The sequence below is a fragment of the Athene cunicularia genome, assembly GCF_003259725.1.
Source record: "Athene cunicularia isolate RWA chromosome 6 unlocalized genomic scaffold, athCun1 chr6_part2, whole genome shotgun sequence".
NCBI lineage: Eukaryota > Metazoa > Chordata > Aves > Strigiformes > Strigidae > Athene > Athene cunicularia.
In genome coordinates, this window is record NW_020799106.1 from 1,286,929 (window position 1) to 1,308,229 (window position 21,301).

Consider the following 21,301-nt stretch of genomic DNA (forward strand, 5'->3'; position numbering starts at 1 on the left):
ATGGCTCAGAGCGACAGTAAGGGCCGGGAGTTCACCCCCACACCCCCGGGCTGCCTTCTGCCTGTAAATGCTGATAAAGCTGAGGGTTGATGTAGGGATTAAAGCTTTTGCTGGAGAAGGGGCTGGGCGTAACTCCCAAAGGCTTCCTGCAAAGTTTAAGAAAAGCTTATTAAAAGCATCTGTCATCAGACTCAGCAAAAAGGGGTCCAGGCCCCAAGGAGACTGGTGCTGAGCTCAGCATTTCTGTGCCAGGATAAACCCCCAGGCCAGGCCCCCGGCCCCGTGGGGATGCAGGGGCCGAGCAGGTCTCTCCCCTCTCCCGCCCCAGTGACCCTGTGCCGCAGCAGAATACACCAACTTCTCAGGATGACAGGCAGTTCTGTAAAAAGATAACGTATTTTCTTCTGCACACAATAGATTCAGCTTATTTCAGTGGTTGATTTTTGTGACTAGTGCTGCATTCTGCCCTAAGCTACCAGTTCAGTTGCTGATCTAATCACGTAACATGGACTAAAAGTCAGTTAAATTTGTCTTAATCCTCATTAAACCATTAGTTAGCTTTACTGATTTGGGTAAAACTTTACCTTATATCCACCACTGTATTAAAATAAAAAAGCAGAATTTGAGCCAATGACAGTGGGTGGGTCATAAATACTTAATATCATTCTGCAGCCAACAAATTAAACTCATTAACAAAGAGACTGGAAACTCATTCTCTTCCTCCAAAATCAGTGTGCAGCTGCTGTACTATAAATTACACTTCAGCACACCTCAGCTTGGTGTCCTTAATGGCAAATGGTGACAAGCTGGTTATAGGGGAACACGGGGCTGCTGCTGAAAGCATTAAAGACTTGGGAATGGAGAGGACAAGTCAGAGTACTGCTGAGCTTGCCTGAAGTGTTAACCTTTAAAATACGTCAGGCAGTAAAACCACCAGCCCTCTAAACATTCGTATTGTTGATAGTACACCTGTATGAAGCGAACCATTAATTTCTGTTAAGTTCACGGGCATTGAACTAAAGAATTTTTCTGCATCTGGCCTTATCTTCAAATAAAATGGCAATCTGACTGAAGACATACTCAAGCATGCCCTACAAAACTAAGAGGAAGGAACACACTGAATTTCCACGCTCAGGACTAGATTTGTTACGGATTTTCTCATACTGTGCATTCATACGAAAGAAAACTAAGCTACCAGTGTAGCACAACCAGACGTCTCTGTGTTAATATTAACCCAGTTATACAAAACAGGCTCTTGTTTCCTGCTCCTCAGAATAAGTCTTGTAAATCCTGAAAGCTCTTCAGCCCACCTACCAGTTGCAAGGACAGGCAGGTGCCTGTTGCTGCAGCGTATAACCATGAGCAGGGTGGTTGTGCCATGATACTGGGAGACATGAGTGATGCTCTGACTCGTGGGGAAGCAGGCAGCCAACTCCTGCAGAGAGCTGAGCCAACACACCTGGAGGGGACCTGCAAAATAAGTTGGCTGCTATAACTGTACCAAATGCAGGAAAGCAAGATAGGATCAGATGAAGGCCTTTGAGGCACTAGGGCCAGGTTAATTTTATAGCACAAGGTCTTTACGTAAGTGTTCTGTAGCTGAAGGACATTTCAGATCACTTACTGCAACATGGCAACAGTGAAAAAGATCCGCAGTGCATGTATTTGCAACTCACTTCTTCCTCTACTCTTTATAGCTCTAATCGATAAACTCTATCAAGTTAGTGTTGACTGATTATTTTGTGCTTGAATTGTCTTTATTTACTTCTATTTTAAGACAGAGGGTATTCTGGTAGGATCAGTTCTCAGTTGATACCTAGTACTAGTTTAGTGGTATGCCAAAACAGTTTGGGTATAAGGTACAGGCAGAAGTGGTCTTTCTAGCCTTTTGCTCTAGCACACTCAACAAACATGAGAAAACTGAGTCCATTATCAATTTTCTACCTTTGGTCTCGTGAGAAATCCTCACAACAGAATTCCTCATGTTCATATTGAAGACATTTATTAATGTTTTATTATTGTGAAAAAACCCAAACCTCAAATTATACAAGACTTGGTTTTATCTGAAGTAATCAAGATTTGGGAAACAGTGTTTAATGGATACTTAAGTTTGTCTTTACAGATCAGGAAACACATGCATCCTCAGAAAGAAAACAGCGCAGAGCTTTGCTTTGTTCCTTGTGCCAGGATCTAGTCTCGGTTCAACATAGATGAATAGTTGGAAGAACAAATCAAACCAAAATAATGGTACCTTTTGTATTAGGTGCTCCCAGGTTTTCTTTCTCTTTTGTTACGAAAGCTCTAGCACTTCTGCAATGCCAAGGTAAATGCTTATGCCAATGTAAAATAAGAGCCCAAACAACTCTTTGGATTTTGGGGTTTTTTTCCTGTCTATAGTCTTAAATCACAGTCGTTGCCAGCGTATCTCAACACTTTCTAACCTCTCGCTACCAGTGTCCTACAACTTCAGGCACTGCATCATGCTATAAGCAAAGATGATGCATATGAGCAGAATGATTAGTTAAAAAATATTTTTGGAGTGTAAATCAAGTGAATTTGTCAGTTTTAATATTCCTGTCTACCCCCAAAACATACATAACTTCGATCCTCCTATGATGCTTTTTGTGCTTCTGTGTTCGAACAGAACAAGCAGTTGCTGTTGCTGTAGGTATAATAGGAGGGATACTCTTATTTGTTCTCATTGGAATAACTGCATACCTGCTCTGGAAGAAATTCTGTTGCCTCCTTTCTTATGAAAAGCTCACCAGTTCTGTCAAAACGACAAGCACAAATGCAGTTTTTCAGGATCAGTCAACTTCTGAAATTCAACTAAAAAGCACAAGGTATGTATTTTTGTTTTGTTTTTAAAGCATACACTATTGGTAATTTATTTCAACTTGTAAAATCTCACAAAGGACTGATCTAAATAAATGCACCTACAGAAATAAACGAGAGCCCTAAATTATATGAAAACATCAGTCATGTTCTCTTTTGTTCCTTTAGGAAACTAATACTGTCTTTATGCATGCAATGATTTTTTTCCGATTTACATAAAAGAGACAATACATTCAGGTGTAATTGATGAATGTATTGCTTTATCTGTTACCTAGACAAATTTGGCCTGTGTTCCACTGTTATTGCTGGTGGTCTCAATGGAGCATCTGAGAACCAAACAATAGGGCTTCGGTTCAAAAAGAAGATTCTCTCAGGCAGTTAGTTACTGCAGGGCTTTGGAGCTCAAAACCAAGCAGCTGCAATTAATTCTTCCTTTCCTTTGGAAGATCAGTTCTAAAGGGAAGAAGTGAGGAATCTGTCTGAAGAATTAAGATCTGATGTCCCTTGCTGGACCTTTAGGCATTATACAAATAAAATCGACTGCAAAACAAGGCATATTTATGTTTTCTACCTGTGCATCTCCATAGAATTTTTACAAAATTATGAGATAAGTAAATTCAATACTGTTACCAAGCTTGGTTCCCATATTTGATCTAGAAGTGTCAGTAGCTGTTGCTGTCTTGAGCAGATCCAGAAGCATTCCATTTATCATTCCTCCAACACTGCACGGACGAGACTGGATTAACCTGACGAAGGAAGGGCACGTTCAGGAAAGCAGTGACCCCTGTGGGATTCCTCAGCCTGGGCCACGCTCATCATTTCATTCTTTGGGTATGGCACTGCAAAAACGGGGCTTTTAAAAGGGGAACTGTATTATTATGAAATATGGTTATTGGGGGCATACCAGACATAGCATTACACAGTACAAGCCCTAAACACTCTATGTATACATATATTTTTTTATATATATAGGAATTCTGGTCCCACTGCTGTGGGACCTAGCAGAGATGGCAAACAGAGCAATCTCACCCTCTGTGTTTTGTACAGGCATAGTGTGAGTGTAACCCAGAAAATGTCTGAGTGTTGTCCCCACAAACAGCAGAGTGACCAGTTGCAGATTGCTGTACCTAGAACTATCAAGGTACAGTCCAGGAATAAAAGAAAGAAAAGTGCAGCCTACAACTACACCAAGTTTGAGGGAAAAGGAATTAAAATACCATGTTTATGCAAAAATGGATTGTTAATAAAGAGATTAATGAGATTTCCCCTCATACAGCAGTAGTTATAAAAATGCCTGCTACGGTCTTAAGACTAATCTGAGCATGCTTCTCTTATTTCATAAAGCTGGAGCTTATGTTGTGGGGACCATTAACCAAGAGCTGTACAAGTTTCCTGAAGACATTAGTGAGACGGATTTTCCTGAAGGCAACATTGGCCGCCTCTGGTTCTCCGTAGAATATGAGCAAGAGTCGGAAAGGCTCCTTGTCTCCTTGATCAAAGCCAGAAAGCTGCAGCCTCCTGATGATTCCTGTAGTCCGTTTGTGAAAATCTACTTGCTGCCTGATGAAAGAAGCTACTTGCAGTCCAAAACAAAACGCAAAACCCTTAACCCGCAGTTTGATGAAAACTTTGTTTTTCAGGTACTTTTCCTTTTGGTGAAGCAGATCTTTGTTTACAAATATTGACTTGTCAAACTACAGTACATGTTTTGTGAAAAACAATTTTCTACAAACTTCTGCCAAGTAGTTTCCACTAGAGATAGGATTTATTACTGGGGCTTCTGCAGGTCTGTGGCTCCAGAACTGATCTTACTTGTGGCCTGCACCAAAGCTGAGGATTCCAGAGCTTGCCCTGGGAATGATTAAAACTCTAGTTTGAACGAGGCTGAACTGTTCATCCCAGCAGCTCTAGAAGTCCAGAAGCAACCAATACTGAACTAATGCTTTCATATAGCTTTTAGTCTCTTTGCTGTGGAAGTAGGCTAGAAACTAAACTCGTGAGATGCCTGGTATGCTGTTTGTATAGTGCTGTGAAGCTAGGAGCTTGGCTTCTTATGCCAAGAGACTTTCAGCAGGTGTCATAATACAAAAAGCTTTAAAACGAAAAAAGTTCATGTTTCAGACAACTGAAAAAGGAATGTTTACAGATTTCTAAACATTTGTGTCTGGAAGTAAATCTGTGTTTTAGCTCGGATCTGTAGACTTCTGCATAGCTAAAACCTTAGGCAAATTCAGAAAGTGGCCTGTAAATAATCGAAGGAAATCCCCACCTACCTTTAACAGACTTTGAAAAAGTCTTCCTTTGAAGTCATGCTAGTTGTTTTATAATTATTAATATATTCTTCCTTTTCCTATACAGGTTTCCAGTAAAATGTTACTACAAAGGACTCTGAAGTTTTTGGTTTATCATGTTGATAAACAGAAGAAGCATCATCTCCTAGGCCAAGTTATCTTCCCACTAAAAAATGAAACATTAACCGATGACAACAAGCTAGTCATATGGAGAGATCTGGAGAAAGAAAACTTGGAGGTAAGTGACATCAGGCTGCTTGGCATTGTGGAACTTCCACCATCTTACAAGTACTGGAGAGGTACAGCTGACGTAGTTGGATCAAATGCAAAAGTATTTGATAAACATTTGGGATCAAAATTCCCATGTTACCAACCTGCAGGTCCATAGCTGTTGGATAGGGATTATCCAACTGCTCAGAAAGTCACGAGTTAGAAGACAGTTACCTAAGAAAGCACCTTTTGTTATTTGCCCCTGTTTTGAGTTAGTAAGAGCAGAAAAAAGCAGAAGAGGCAAGGAAACTGGCATCACCTGGAAGAGAGAGTAATTCAGAGGTTCAGGAAGGCTGATTAATTGGTTCTATCAAGCATCACAACAGCATAAAGCAAAGCTATTCCAATTCACTCACATGCCTTAGTGTGGCAGAAACCCCTAGTATGAAGTAAAACTTCCTCCCCTGCCTTTGTCTGTGTGAAGAGAGTTTTCAGGTGTGTTTGACAAGTGTTCCTCTGCTTCCACAGCCTCCGTCAGAGTATGGAGATATCCAGTTCTCCCTCAGCTACAACGACTACCTGGGCCGTCTCACCGTGGTGGTTCTGAGGGCAAGGGGGTTAAAGCTCCAGGAGGAGAGCCACGCTGTCAGTGAGTGTGATTTCCTCCCTGCTGTCAGCTCCACAATTCCTGTTTTAATTTGCTCCTTCCTCATCTGACCACCCAGGCTTGCGCTGAAAAGAGCACATAAACATCTGGGTGATTTAATTTGGAAACAAGCCATACTTTGTTACTGGGGTAATTAGATTTTGATAGCTCAGTTCTGCTATGCTTTGGTTTTGTTTCATAACAAACAGCTTGTCTTATGTCACCAGTAGCAAATTTATTTTGTCCTGCTTTAACAGAGTGAGCAACATCCCTCTGCTGCACTCCAATCCAGAGAAGGTAGCGTTTCGGGGGATACTGGCATTTACAGAGTTGCCTCAAAGCAAAAGCCCAGAGGTAACAGCTGCAGGACAACTGTTTATGCTGCACAGCTGTCCTGGGGAGACCTGAACAGGGACAAAATTCCCAGTTTAGGTCAGCCTGGCTGTTGTTCAAAGGACCATGGCATGGAGTCACAATTTTCTCCCTTACTGCAGTGGGGGCTTTCCTGGTACGTCATGCTCATGTGTCCTTGCCCTCAGATGTTGAGCGTAGGGGTTGCCTCAAAATGCTATTTAAAACCTAAACACTCAAAAATATAGGTGGAAGAGACAAACTTGTGTTTGAATCTGTAGTGATTTTTTTTGAAGGGCTTTGAAACTAAACAATATAAACACAAACCAGACCCAGCGGTTAAAAAGAAAAAAGAGGTTTAGTTCTCTATATACACACAAGCTATGAAGTTTTTTTGGCATCTGAGTGGGCTGTTACCAGGATGTTTAACTTGAGGAATGATGCCCTCTAAATGAATAAATCTACATTCATAATGTTATTTCCTTTGATAACGCCCTTCAAATATGATTTAGGGTCTACAGATTCTCTGGTAAATCCTGAAGAAACTGGAATTAAAAGTCTTCTGTAAAAGTAATAAGTCAGTCTTTGTGCAAGTAGTTTACATAGTAACTCCATATATAGCACTCAGGTAGCAGTTCTGTTGTAAAAAGAAATCTGTTCTGGTAATCCTGCACCCTCGGAGCTGTAATGAGAGCCTGCTGGATCAGTGGAAGTACCAAGACATTAGGAGTCAGTCCTGACATTTCTAATCATTCTTGCTATACAGATGAACCTTAATGAACTGAATAGCAGGGAGCAATAAACACAGTAGCAGCCTGGAATCTATTAGTGCTCCCCTGGAAAAGAAAATAAAAATTTTCAGCCATCAATTAAGATGAAATTTCTACATGCTTGTCACTAAATTTTGTAGAAGGGTAGGGAAGAATGGAAAATTTCAGGCTGCTTTGGATCTCATCATCAAAGATCTACTGAATAAGACCGTAACACAATACAGGGTCCTTCCAGGAAGCAAAGCAAAATATTTTTGTTGTTCTTGTTCCCACATTCAAGCACAATTTTTGTTGTATTTTCTAGAAGAGCAGAGATCACTGAGCTGCTTCTCAAATTTTCTACAGAATCTCTTACCACAGGGCTAGAAGCCATGAGTACAACTTTTGTTTAAAGATTCTTTGGCTAGAATCCATTCCCCTGAAACGTATCCAACCCCATGGCTCCTCCCTCACAGCCTCCCTGGTGTTGGATCAAACAATAATCATGTGATCAAATACATAAAATTAACTACTGACCCAACATACCAAGCCTTCAAAAATGTCTCCATCGGATGAAGGGAAGGTACAGAACATAAGATCAATGATGCAGGGTAAGTATACGACTGCTCCTTTGAACAGCTCTAGAATTGGAAGGCATACTGCAAAACTGCACCTCTAGTACTTCGTGTGCACTCTGCTTAACATTACGCACCGCCATGCTGCCATGGACATCCCATGAATCATTTGAGATCTAATTTTATACTTACTATTGACTCCTGAAAGCACGAAATTCCTTAAGCCTTCTCCCAGCTGCCTCTGATGTATTTTCTTCTTGAATTTCTTTTTCTCCAAGGTGTGTACGTCAAAGTCTCACTAATGAACCATAATAAATTCATCAAAAGTAAGAAGACAGCAGCTGTTCTGGGATCTCCCAATCCAGTGTATAATGAAACCTTCAGTTTCAAGGCAGATCAGACAGAGCTGGATACAGCAAGCCTGAGTCTATCCGTGCTCCAGAGTACCAAGGGAGACAGTAAGCTATATTCATTATTACAGATGCCAGAAATCTCTTACATATTGCAGAGATATTTAAACCTGGGAGGAACTAATTCCTTTTCAGCGATGATCATAAAAACATATAAAAGGTTTAGGGTATTTCCCAGGCTGTTTCTGTAAAAAGCAGAACAACTTATTTGCAGTAAGTGTATGTCTGTCTTTCAGAGGCTACAGATAAAATTAGTGGAATATGAATAAAATAACTGGAGTCTAGTCACTGTCAGTACAAGGTGCTGTACTTTTGTTCCAGTATCCCAACAGGCTCATGCAATTACGTTCTGTGATTATACACCTGTGTGTATAATCCCCAACTTCCAACATTTTGAAGCCATTCGCTGTTTCTAACCAAATTTGAAAGAGGAATAGGAATTTTAATTATCACAGCGGTTCAAGCAGTGAGAAAGAAGAGAGAGATATTACAAACATCCCCATTCCCTGCCAGAAGACCTGATGCCTGAGGTCACCTCTTGCTAATTGTCAGAGAATCCATTAAGCATTTCTGCTTACAGAAGCAAATCAGAATTAAATGACTTCCATTGCTCACAAGGAAAACATCTCCCTGCATTACAAACATCATCTCAATAACGAGACATTAAAATGCTTGTTTGGATTCACACACTCCTAAAAAGATTCCTTTCAGGTGAGATTTAGGCCTGAACTGACTAAATACTCACTGCAGCACCTTTTAATGCTGAATCTCAGCATGCAGAAACTACAGAACTTGAAATCTAGAGTGAATTCCTTGATGAAAATTTTGATTTAAAGTAACTTTCAGAACATTCATTTAAAGAAATACAAGTTAATATTCTAATTTAGGTAAGGATTTCAGAGAAGCACTCACAGGTGCTAATCACTAATTGCTTTTTTTTCCCCCCAGAAACACATCTGCTAGGACGTGTAGTAGTTGGGCCTTTCATGTACACTCGTGGCAAAGAGCTAGAGCACTGGAATGAAATGATCAGCAAGCCCAAGGAGTTGGTTAAACGATGGCACACTCTCTGCCACAGCACGTAAACAGCACGGATAAAAAAACCTTAACGTGGAAAAGCTCTTGCTATCTTTCATAATCTAATGATAAAGGGTACAAAACCTTTGACCCTTTATACTCCTATGTAGACAAGAATAAAATAAGTAACTTCGTTCCTTGCTCCAACACAAAGAGAAAACTTAGTCCCTGGTAGGCTGGAACTCTTTATCTTTCCTCTCTTCAAAATATATTTCCAATTAATTAACATGCAGAGTAAACAAAACAGGAAGACAAACACGATCTCTCAGTATTCGTTATTTTGACTAGTAAATTCCAATTTGTGGTTGTGAGTTCTGGGCACAAGTGATCATCCATTGTGGCTAGAACCCAAAATGACCCCAAAATTGTCACTGATACCAGGCTGAACTCCCCACGGCATTGCATCACCCCAGACAGAACCTTCATCCGAAGGGCCGGAAGCCCAGTAAGCATCCGAAACAGACCGAAGATGTTGACTGACTACTAAATTTACAATTTATTTAAAATAGCAGCATTGTATTTAAAACCTCTTCCGCACACGGTTGGTGAAAAGCACTGATGGTTTAGTGATCGCAAAGCCTAGGAGCCCCTGTTCCCAGCACAGGGCATTTCTTGCAGTAATTCAGTTGGATCTTGCCAGCCGACCTCAACGTACACCACTTGGGAGGGAGACAAATAACAGAGGCCCTGAGGTGACAAATCACTGAGGGCTTGCAGGAGCACTGGAGTACTCTGAGAACGCAGTGGAAGGGACCTGTCCTCTCCTTACATACTTCTCCCTAAACACGTCTCTTGGAGATGGAACACTGATACAGAACCTTGGGTTTTACCTGTATGATCATTGTTACAGTGAAAATCCAATTAGCTTAACCCCCCAGGACATACACCTGGTTTAGTGGTAGAGTTTTCTTTGTTAATTACTCTTCTATAAAATAATTCAGAGCAATTGTTTTTAATCAGGACGTTCTTCTCTTCAGCCTGTTTTCGCCAAGTCACATGAAAATAAAAAGTGCTTTTACAGTGAGTGAAATTCAGTCATTGCAAGTCTCTTGAATCCTCCTTTTACAAAGCTGTGATTACCTTTAGCACAATTCATTGACAGTAGCAAAATTAAGTTTTCATTCTTGATCATCAGATGAGGACGCTACAGTTAGTCTCTTCTGTGAGTCGTTTCTCCCTTGCCCTAAGCTCAACTTTGTGGAATTTATCATTCCTCTACAGAAACTCCTCAGCGTTTCCTTTGTATAAGGGGCTACCTGGTTTCTTCTGGAGATTCTGTCCTCTGGAGACTCTGTGCCTCATCTGCACACCAGCAGCGAGCGGGTTTTGGGGTCTGCCCAATACTCCTCTCAGCTATCCTGGCACAGCAGGAAATTGATTTGGCCCACGTAAGATCAGCATTTCTATGCTCGTTGACAAAACTGGCTGTCTCAGACAAAAATACTGGGGAATTATTTTATCACAAGAGGGCTAGGGCTTAAACCAAAGACTAAGGTTGCTATAAGAAGCAGAGCTGCACAAAACTTGTTTGATCAACAGAATCTGACCAGACTGATCAGCACACAAGTAGTTAAATACAGAAATAAGTGACAGTGTGAAGCTTCAGCTGAGATCTTACTTCAGTCATCCAGTAATCCTTAGGATCCTAAGATCAGACTGATCAGAAATATTACTGCCTTCCCCTTTATTGGTACACATGGCTTACACAAAGCTCTAACCAACATCATTAGAAACCCAACAGTCCCAAACTGGTTTCACAAGATACAAGCACCAAGAAACGTGGGTACTCAACTGTGAGCAGCCACTTCCAAGAAACAGCACGTGAAAGCTGCTCAGCCGTGTGACTTGCATTATAATACATGTGACAACTTGATTGATCCAGTTCAGTTTTGAGAACCATCCTGTGTTCGAAGTCTGAGGACAGCTGAAACAGTGTATGCGGAAACTGATTTTGAAAATGAGAACGCTGCAGGTAAAGATCTGCAAGGATCTACCCAAACAAATAAGATTCACCCCACACAGTTTTTACCAGCCTCTCTAAGATGCACAATTTATATCGGAGAAAAATACTGACCTTGGTATTTAATTGCTTTTGCAGAGTGCTTGTTACATCATGAAGTCGCATGCAGCCATCATTTACTGATAAGAATCACTATCAGAACACACTACAGCTTTAACAAGAATTAAATTAATTTATAAATCTGATCAAGTTGGGAGAAAGTTTTGCAGACCAGCATTAAACTGATTAAACTGGCTTAAGGTGATTATTTGCCAGCTTATGCTAGATAAAGACTACAACAATAAATACTACAACAATTAAATCATTTAAAGGGCCCATGAAAGTGCACCAGTTTAAACTGTTTAAAACCACTTAATTAAATTTGTGCAATAATTTCTAGATTAGATTCAGTGAGACAGTTTGGTTTACAAGAAAAAACAAAGGGCAGCAAAATTGCTGATGGTAAATGGCAGAAATTCTGCTGTCAGAAGAAAAGCAGCCACAACAGCAAAGGAAAGCCATAACCAAGTTACAGATAGACTATAGGATGAGACAAATAAAAATCTTATAACTAAATATTACTGAATTGTGGCTGTCTTCCTCTAATCTGTCGTATCTGAGAAAAATTCAGTCTCTCAACACTAGTGAGCTTTTCTGGGGAGAAAAAGACAACAAATACTTAATAGGAGTTTATTAAGATAAAAATATGTATAAAAATACACTTTATGGCAATTTATCAGTATTCCAGCAGCGTATACACTATTAGCAGATATTTCATAACAGTCCTTTTGTTGTTTTTTTTTTTGTATAAGTTAAAAACAAAGTCCTTTCTTGTACTTTTAAAGAGATTTGATTCCTTGAGATAATTCATTTTTCTTCTGTTCACCATCTGTATGTTCCTACGGTCCCTGTGAGTTACTTACTGCAGGGGTCAACGCTTCAAAGACCAGGATGAAAATCTAGCAGATGGAAATCCTTTTCCAAAGGATAGCTGTTTTCATCTAGCACAAAATGGCTCCGAATTTCCAACAAGTAGGATGCTTCTGTATCTGCGAGCAGGCAGTGACACAGATCTGCGACTACTGTGCCGTAGGTCACATCTGAGGAGGGCACTGCAAAAGGACAGGACAATGAAAACGGCTCTATTTTCACAATGGCACCTAACATTCAGGTTCCACCTCCACAAAAGCTACAAGGATTCACTGGAGTGCAGCTCAACATCTGAATAGAAAACTAGATTTTGTTTTTGATAATTTTTTAAAAATAATGTGCTATGACTATTTCTCATTAAACTGTAACACCCGTGAATCATGTAAAACACTTCTCAGGAAGTCAAATGGGATGCATCAAGGGAACCTGTCTGAAACACTGCTTATTTACAGCATGAAAGCACGTCAGCTATTTCTAAAAACTAAGAGATTCTATTCTGCATAGAAGGAATCCATTTAATTACTGAATACTTGGTGATATATGAAATGTCCATATCTCATTTCTTGTTGCTCTCTCAACTCTGAACTTCTGAGTTGGTCAGACAGCAACTGAAGTGTTCTCCTTGAGGTTGGGTTTTTTGTAAGTCTCATACAATACGGGTAGTTATCTTATTTCCAGAACAATCTCATCCCAATTCTAAACTTTCAATAATTTAAAATTTTACTTCCATTGGGAATGTTGCTGCCTGTTTCTATCACAAGCCATTCATGAAACAGTACCTACTAATCTGTTCAGCCAGTCTGCAGGAATATTGAGGAAGATTTTTTCTATCAACTCAGACACCACATGAACATAAATTTCATATCCTCCATCTTCTACTGTCATCAAAGCAGGTCTAGATCAGAAAACAAAAGACTCTTGAAAGTTAGCTGCTAAGATTTTTGACTGAAGCAAAATATCTGACTGAAAGCAATAAAATGTACTATCGCCCCGCAACATAACACCAAGAATTAGAAAATCTCTGTGCATTCATCTCTGTCAAATCTGCAGAGCTGGAATGAGTTTGAGATACATACACTGAATTTACCACTCAATGTTCAAATAACTTCTAAAGCTATCAAGTAAGCCTTACTTACAGACAACTGCAGAAAATAATGCTTTAGCAATTGCTGGAAGACGAAAGCCGCACTGTTATGAAATTGGTGTCATGTATGACTTTGAGCTTTAAATATATAAAGTATAAATGTGAATAAGGCAGTAAATGTACCTACAAATACACGCGGTGTACATAAAGATTTGAAATGCAAAGGAGGGACACAAGCTCAGGTCTATCACTGGGAATTGTATCATCTGTATCAGCATCACCTAAGATTGTCTGTCAATCTACAGCTTCAGAGCCACTCCACAATACCAAGGCAGTATCTCTTGTACTGGGACAGATACCAGATGGTTTTATCTACCACTGCACAAGCATAAGTCCCTCCTCTTCCTGGCAACCATTTTCTACAGAGGATATGGTCTGCAGACTTCCTACTAGTTCCGAAATGAACCTGGTGAGGGGCTGCTCTCCCACAGGCACTGGTCTTCCCAAATTTTGCTGTTTCACAAGATTCAAAAGCGATGCTGGATAACAAGCCATTGGTACGAAGCAATCATTTTTTCAGTACAGGTATTCCCCATATTTCAAGTGTTTGTCTCTGCAGCCTGTCATTGTTGATGCCATACCTCTTATTGCTCCTCCAAGTAATTCCTTGCTATTGGTTTTTGCTACACTTGTGTGAGATGATGAAACTCTTAGCAGTCCTCTATAGTGTTGTTCAACAGGTAGTTTCTGGTTGCTTTCAAGCTCCTGAGCGATTTTACTAAGCCTAATTGTTTATACAGCTGATGCAGGTTCTACCCAACATATGCTCTTTTTATTGCTAGTAATAGAGCATAGTGAATTTACTCCTCCTCATACTGAGGGATTCAAAGCAATCTGTGATAAGAGAACATGAATCATCAAACTACAGAAAAAAATGTAACTTTCTGCTAGTTGTGCATACAGTTTTATAAACAAGACTATCGCTAACCACTGACATTACCAAGCTGCTGAGCAGCACGATACTGCTAGGACAGCGTACTTGGTTAATAAGTTAATTGCATTTTAACAAGATGTTTCTTTAGCAAGATTTTTCTCCTGTTAAGAAGTAAATGTACTAAGTTACCCTGCAGTACAGAATCTGGAAGCACTACCAAGGAGATGCATTCCTACTAAACTAATCAGAGCAAAATTTCAGTGCAAAGTTGACAGACTTTTCTTTGAAAATTTTTAAGTTCCACATCAAGGTGCGTTCACATGCTGAGAGTACAAACATGGAAAGTCTTTATCTTTTTTCTATCACTTTTTGTGCAAGAGTGAACGTCGGCCTTTCAGGACCACACGAGAGGTCCTAGTCTAATGAAAGAGAGGGGGAACCTTTTCAGTTAAGAAAAAGCTTTGCACTTAATCCTCTCATAGGAAATAAATAGCATATAAACTTAAAGATGCAAGACTCCTTTGCATAGAAGAAAAACACATTCACTAACTTACTTGGCTAATGAGATTCTAGTACTTAAAGCCAAGTGAGAAACTACTGACTATGCCATGATTCATGAAACTCACTATGAAACAGTTTAGGAATAATTTTAGAAAGAGCTTTAATAGAAAATTTACATATTCTAGAATTCTATTATGTCTGTGACAGTCTCAGCCTTCTCCACCTACACATCTTTCAAGTCACTATGATACTTATATTTCAGAAGCCCAAGATAAATTTAAGACTTGAACAATTAGTTAATAATGTTGCTCCTCTATCAACTGGATCTGTTTAGTTTATTTTGTCTAAGTATGTGCGTGTACATCTTGTCTCACAGTGCCATCTGCTGATAACTCACTATCTCTACTCTCTATGAGAATGTTTATTGAAAACTGTTAATATTCTGCAAGGCTAAAATTGATTAATCAGTTTACAAATATGGTTGTGCATTCACACGATCTCAAACTGAGCCTGAAACAAGATGCCCAAGGAGTTTTCTGTTGGTCCTCAAGGTTCTACTCCAGCTTAGTGACACGGTACTGAGTAAACCTTGTACGGTATGATGTAGTATTCAAAGAAATTAAAAAGTTAAATAATGGAAATATAATACAGCAATTCAAGAACAGCTCTTTGAAAATTCATTAGAAAAACAGGAATTGCTAACCACACCTTAAAAATACAGCATTTTAAACATGGGGGAACTTAAAATGGAGAAAGTTGTAGTTTACTCCTCTAACAGTACACATTATTTTAGCTTTATTTAGTTTACCTGTAGAAGGTTTTTACTTCGTTGTATGGCAAACATCTAATACACTGCTGGTAGATCATGTTCTCATCTGCCTGTAGCTCCAAACCACATTTAGCACAACCTGAATATGTTATCAAAGGCAGAGAAGCCAAAACACGCTCCAGGGATGTGTCAGCACAGAAGCTGAGTTGCTTGTACTGACCCGTTGAAATGGTGAACTTCAGTTCTGAGATACGGGCTTTCACCTGCATCACTCCTAAAAAACAACGACTTCCATCAGAATGACATATATTTTTATTATAACTGAAAACAAAAGCAGGAGTTACAGCTGATTCAAACCCAAAATAATTACCAATAAAACTCTGATTTTTTTTTTTTCCCTTTAGCAGGACATACTCATATATTTAGAGATCATTTATGCATTGAAAAATCACTGTGCTTAAATATTATTTAACAACGTGTGGAAGTACTGCATGTTCAGGTACTGTTGTGGTAGATCCCACTATAGAAGAGCCTGAATAAAAGATCAAGAAATTAGAATTGTCCAAGTAATTTCCAACTGCTTTTCTTACATGTTAATTCGGAGACACTGAAAAGCTCAGCTTTAACAACTTACCCTTCCACTATTTAGACATAAACTAGAGTTAAAAGCTGCAACACCAACTTTATTTAGTTACTTCTTAATGCAACACCAACCTTAGCAATCTTCTAGATTTATCTGGGAGGGGGTGACAGTGTAAAATGCATTCTTTGTTCTTTTGTAACAGGTTTTCAATAGTAGTTTTTACTTTACTCTTGCTTTAGAGAATTCCATTTTTGGAGAAATACTATTTGACAAACTTTCAGTGATTAAGCCCATCATTACTAGACGGATTGGCATGGAAAACAAAAGGCAGCACTTCTCCCTGCGTTCCAAAGCACCAGACACACACCCCTCACCTCTGGGCTCAGTGAAGGAAGGCTGCATTCACACCTCAGCTGGCACTGAGCAGCCTCCAGAAGAAATTCAGACTCCCAGAACTAACTCCCAGACTTCAGACTCCCAGAGCTAACTTAAAAACACACCAGCATTTTATTCGATCAACAGAGCATCTATTTTGCTCCGTCATGCACTGCACAGCAGACACTGCGGAGCTATGGGTAACAACTATACCTGAGCATTTTTCCTCCAGATGTGCTGAGAGCCTTGTCATCTGCAGAACGGATTTTTTGCTTTTCTGAAACTTTTCCCTAAATTCAATTGCCCTTTTGTCATCATCAAACAAGCACTCACAGGACGACCATGGAGTTGTGTGCAGTTCAAAGTCACCCGAGACAGAACTATGTTGGACCAGAAGGTATTTGAAGTCCCATATGTGATCTACAGAACAAAAAAGCAAACAGAAGAGTTTACTTTCTCTAACCTGGTTAATTTATAGAAAACCAGAGTCACAAGATTGAGAAACAAATCAGCAAGGCATTCCCATACGGCGGGCTCTGGCAACTTTATTTCAGATGAATTTCTGATGACATTGGGGTTTTTTACTTTCCTTATAAACTTTGCATGAGCCCTCCCATAACAGAATGAGGCTTTTATTTCCTTTGTACTGAATTCAGCTTTCAAGACAACTCAAATTTTGAAAAAGAAAACAGTTCTGAAATTTCCTGTCAGCCCTAATAAGGAGAAGCTGGCAACATCTAGAAAAAAAATATTTGTGTTATTAATCAACTTCCATCTTTAACACATCCCTGGTTTTCACTCTTTTACTTCCATAAAGCTCTGATTTTTAAAATATTTCTTTTCTTTCTTCGAATTGATTCTATAATAAAAAACCCCACCTTTAAAGTGGAGATTACAGAAGAGTAATACATTTTGTTTTGTCCTTCACTTTGTTATAAGAAGCCAGTATTCACCTACTCATCAAATCTGAAAACCATTTAGGCTACTTTTTCCCATGTTTGCTCAAGCTGAAAGTTGCAGCAAAAATAATCAGTTTTGGAAATAAGGTTAGAAAAAAACATTTAAAAAATGCATTAAAGTGTCTGTTTAAGCATTTTATTAGCATGTTTTAACACTTTCATATCTTTGATTATCTGATTTTTGGTGGTAACTTGCTAAAACTGCAAGCTCCCAAAAAGTTTGCTGTCAGAGTGTTTTATATTAAAATACTCAAAAAAACGTTCTCTGAGCATCAGTCTAGTTTCATGCACCTCTTATCTGACCAGAGATCTTGCAGCCCCCCCGAACTGAGTATGCTCCAGTCCAAAGCAAGATTCAGCGGTAACTACAGCAACAGTGAGAGAAAATCGAAACAGGAGGAAACAAAGAGGCACTTTGCAAGAGGACCCATGTACAAGAATTAGAGGACAGAGTCATGCCCGTAACTAGGGTACAAGATTTGGCTGACAGCTGAATTTAACCTGTTATTCAGATCTTTGACATTCCCCTGCTGATTAGAAAACTGATCACAAAACGTGAGTAAACTATAAGTAACTAAGTTTACAGAAATGCATTTAATGAAATAAATCTTCTTTTGGTAATCTAAACCAGATGAGCATAAAGCATGGACTGAATGTCTGATGACTGTACACTGGAAGATTAGACTGATTTTTAGCAAGAGATGAAAAAAATAATTAACTTTTACTGGAAACATTTTTTAGATGCTCTGGAACTGTTCAGTCTTACAGTTTTATGTAGACAGTTTAAATTCCAAGTCTCCACACCCTCCTCTACCAGCCTGTGGGGTTTCCAATCTGCTCGTAGAACCAGGAAGCACACCCCAGAGCTGTGCTGTGGCTCCCAGCCAGGGGGGACGTCGTGCACCTCCCCACACCACCGAGCTGTGTGCTATATATGCTTTAGTATCACGTGCATTTATCTTTTCGGCTGTCTTACTGGGATCAATGTTCACAGCTTGTGATTAAGTATTTGAAGAGTTGAGAAACCACTCACATGGTGAGTTTCAGATAATCCTTTGAAGTGCCAACTGCTAGATGCACAGAACACCAGCCGGAGAATAAGACAAAGCTCTACATCAGATATAAACAGCACTACAGAGCTCTCCATCCTACACTTTCCTGCTTTAAGCATCAGAGATTTGTACTAGGAATTAGCTTCAGTATCTTTTTTGCAGCTACAAAAAATTTAAAATTCTCTCTTTTGAAAAGTGTAATACTCCAGCATACCGAATCCTGTAAGATTTCTAAGCATCCAATGAACAGTATATACTTGCTCACCCTGAAGTTTGCAGAAAAATAAGAGCCATGGAGGGATGTAATAAAGTTAATTGGTTAATGCTTAAATTAGACTGGCTTCTTCAAGTAGTTTAGAGGTAGGTCTTGCAGTTAAATGATTTCTAGGAGTGGAGATTACTTATAAACTGAAGTGGAACTGGCAGAATTCACAGTGTCTACATTTAATATGTAAAAATTCACTGTGAGGTTGTTTAACCTCTCTGGGTTTTATTTTGCATGACAAAAACTGGCTTTTTAGACAGACATATTCAGTGCTTCAATTAATACAGCATTTACTTCCTGAGTGTATCCCTTGATCAAAATACAAACTCTTTAAGTTATTAGTTTAACGAAAACCTAGTTTCACGTATTTTAAAAGAACAAAGCCAAGAATAAAACAAAATTCAGTAGCAGTCACTGCTAAAACATAGTCTATGTAATTCTTGCAAGAGATGCTTTTAGTCAGTGACAGCTGGACTTGAGAGCAAGACCATTAGGATATAAAGCCTGACAGTGTAGTGAAGGGGCAAGCAGAGACCGAACACCAGAAGTATCAGACCCCAGCAATTCACGCTAAATTAGACAGTGATAAGCCTCAGCAAAACTGCTAACGCAGCTAACACTCAAGTTTTTGTTTAAATTCACATAACTAGGCACCAGTGCGTATCGCATCTAGGTTCAAGTTCCTAAATCCTCGTGCTTTATCAGTCTTCCCAAGTGAGTGGATTCAAATTCTACGGCTAACGGCGCCGCTTCTGAACAGAGACACGTTAAAATTGCTATCAAACACGTTGCCCTTCCAATGGGAGTGTTTAAAGGCTGAACGGAGAAGTGTCACCAGCTGCGCATTTTAAAGCTATTAATAGCATCAAAGTCCTTTTACAGCCACCCAGAGGTACAAGGCCTTTACCTTTTTTCCTTTGAAGCTGAGGACACCAGGCAGCCCCTGCTCCCCACAGCACCATCCTATAGTGTTGATCTCTCTTCTGTTCTACTGTTAGAACAATTTTTCTTTGGTTGCCACCTCTGTAGCTATACACAGATTCTGAAAAAGTTTGAAATTATGACTTCTATAGTGAAAAGCATATAAACACACAAACCCCACATGCCTCGGTATTAAGATGAAATCACGCTGCTATCTATTTTATGGTACAGTTATAAGCAAACTGAGAATACATCTACAATTTCTTCAGGACAGAATTAAAGTAATCCGATTTTACCGGCAACATGAATCTACTCTGAAGGAATGCCTAAAGTATATGAATTTACCTTTATCCACCTAAATACTCAGCAGCTGGACACCTCCCTTTGAAACAGCAGGTATCTGAGCATCTTTCAGCTCCCACTCATCCTGACTGGTGTAAATGGAAAGAAATTGCACTCGATCTCTCATCAACAGACTATCATAACTGGAAGATAAAGTCCTGTAAGTTCTGTGGAATATACTGAAAAAAACATCTCTTGAGAAGTTCTAACATAAAATAAAGCTATAGTCATGCACAAGCACACTGAAAGGATTAGTAGCAGTACATACAAATTGGAATGATTAGGATCTCTAAAGCACTCTTACCTAGGATACTGCCTCTAAGTTTCAGTTCCATGCTAAAACATTTTTCATAAATAATTTTTGAACAAGTCGTCTTGCTTTAAATATCTAACAGTTCTGAGATTTATGTACAATAATAAATTATGAAGATTTCTGTCTTCAAAATTCTCCATTTGTAATGCATACACATGATACTGACAGCATGGGTAAAAATCTGAATCTTACTAATACAAGATGATAGTGCAATATGATCAAATTTATGGTAAAAGCTTGAAGTCAAGCACTGAGAAACAGTGGTACTGTACAGAAAAGATAACTGGAACAGGTATGCTGGTAAAAGAGACAAAGACTCCTTTTCCAGGTGGGAACAGCTGTCTAACTGCCCAAAGTGTGTTAATAAACACAGCAAGATACTGCATGAAATACTGAGAACGCCCCAGGGTGATTTGGTTCTGTTCATTTCAAAAGGTGGAGAAGATGCTGGGAAGCAGCTGTAGGGCCTGACTCTGAAGAAATGGAAACAAACCATCAATTTGAACATGGAAAGTTGCTTCAGCAAAAGTAATCCTGAAATAACTGCATTCATTATTAGAAAAAAAGGAATCTGTGACAGAAGAATAAACTCAAAAAATCAGTACGTGGACTGTTGACCATGATCCTTTGGGGAGAGGGTCTGTACAATAAAAATATACAGGAAACCCAGATTTCCCAAACAAATTATATTAATGAGGGAGTGCTCTGTTGTGCCTGTGTAGAAGAAATAGGAGTGTCACAGCAAGACATCTTAGTAGCATCACACTGTGCATTTTCCAGTGTTAGAAATCAAAAAGAACTTTTAGAAAAAGGCACACAAGTAAGGATTATCATAAAGCAGTGTTGCACGTATTGAAGAAACCAGGAATGCTTAGCTTTAAAAATCTATTCTAAGTAGGAAAAAATAGAAAGAAATAAAATAGAAATGTTCCAAATAAAACATTAGAAAAGAGCGACAGAATCCCATTATAAAGTAAGAAAGGCAAGAAAATTTTAAAACATTAAAATATTCAATAAGTTATTTCATACTGAATAACACATGATTTATAGTGCAGCCAAATTCTCCTTCAATGACAGGATGCTTACAGGGAATGTTGTCTGCAGGTGGATTTTCAGTTAGTAAAGCTGGA

At 39.2% G+C, this 21,301-nt stretch overlaps 2 protein-coding genes across 4 annotated transcripts in view; one reads left to right on the forward strand and one right to left on the reverse strand.

Moving 5' to 3' along the window:
• On the forward strand, positions 1–9,715 carry SYT15 (synaptotagmin 15). The gene is made up of 8 exons (XM_026851749.1): positions 1–16; positions 2,645–2,843; positions 3,524–3,666; positions 4,180–4,475; positions 5,194–5,364; positions 5,865–5,985; positions 7,936–8,115; positions 9,016–9,715. The coding sequence occupies exons 1-8, from the start codon at positions 1–3 to the stop codon at positions 9,150–9,152; spliced, it is 1,263 nt and encodes a 420-aa protein (XP_026707550.1). The 3' UTR covers positions 9,153–9,715.
• A 1,577-nt stretch (positions 9,716–11,292) lies between these two features.
• Positions 11,293–21,301, reverse strand: part of SHLD2 (shieldin complex subunit 2) — a 34,717-nt gene continuing 24,708 nt past the window's right edge. For 2 of the 3 annotated variants that reach the window (XM_026851897.1, XM_026851898.1), the window contains 5 exons: positions 19,503–19,637; positions 16,533–16,739; positions 15,401–15,635; positions 12,853–12,968; positions 11,293–12,255 (listed from right to left, as the gene is read on the reverse strand). In XM_026851897.1, the coding sequence (XP_026707698.1) occupies positions 12,083–12,255; positions 12,853–12,968; positions 15,401–15,635; positions 16,533–16,739; positions 19,503–19,637 (866 nt within the window). In that variant the 3' untranslated portion in view covers positions 11,293–12,082. The remainder of the gene's footprint in view (positions 12,256–12,852; positions 12,969–15,400; positions 15,636–16,532; positions 16,740–19,502; positions 19,638–21,301) is intronic. The other variant, XM_026851899.1, reaches the window with a different exon arrangement.

Excerpts from the sequence above, each read along its gene's own strand:
- SYT15 (XM_026851749.1), top strand. Across the intron at positions 4,476-5,193 it reads ATGAAAACTTTGTTTTTCAG|GTTTCCAGTAAAATGTTACT; the intron begins GTACTTTTCCTT and ends TTTCCTATACAG. Across the intron at positions 5,986-7,935 it reads GGAGGAGAGCCACGCTGTCA|GTGTGTACGTCAAAGTCTCA; the intron begins GTGAGTGTGATT and ends TTTTTCTCCAAG.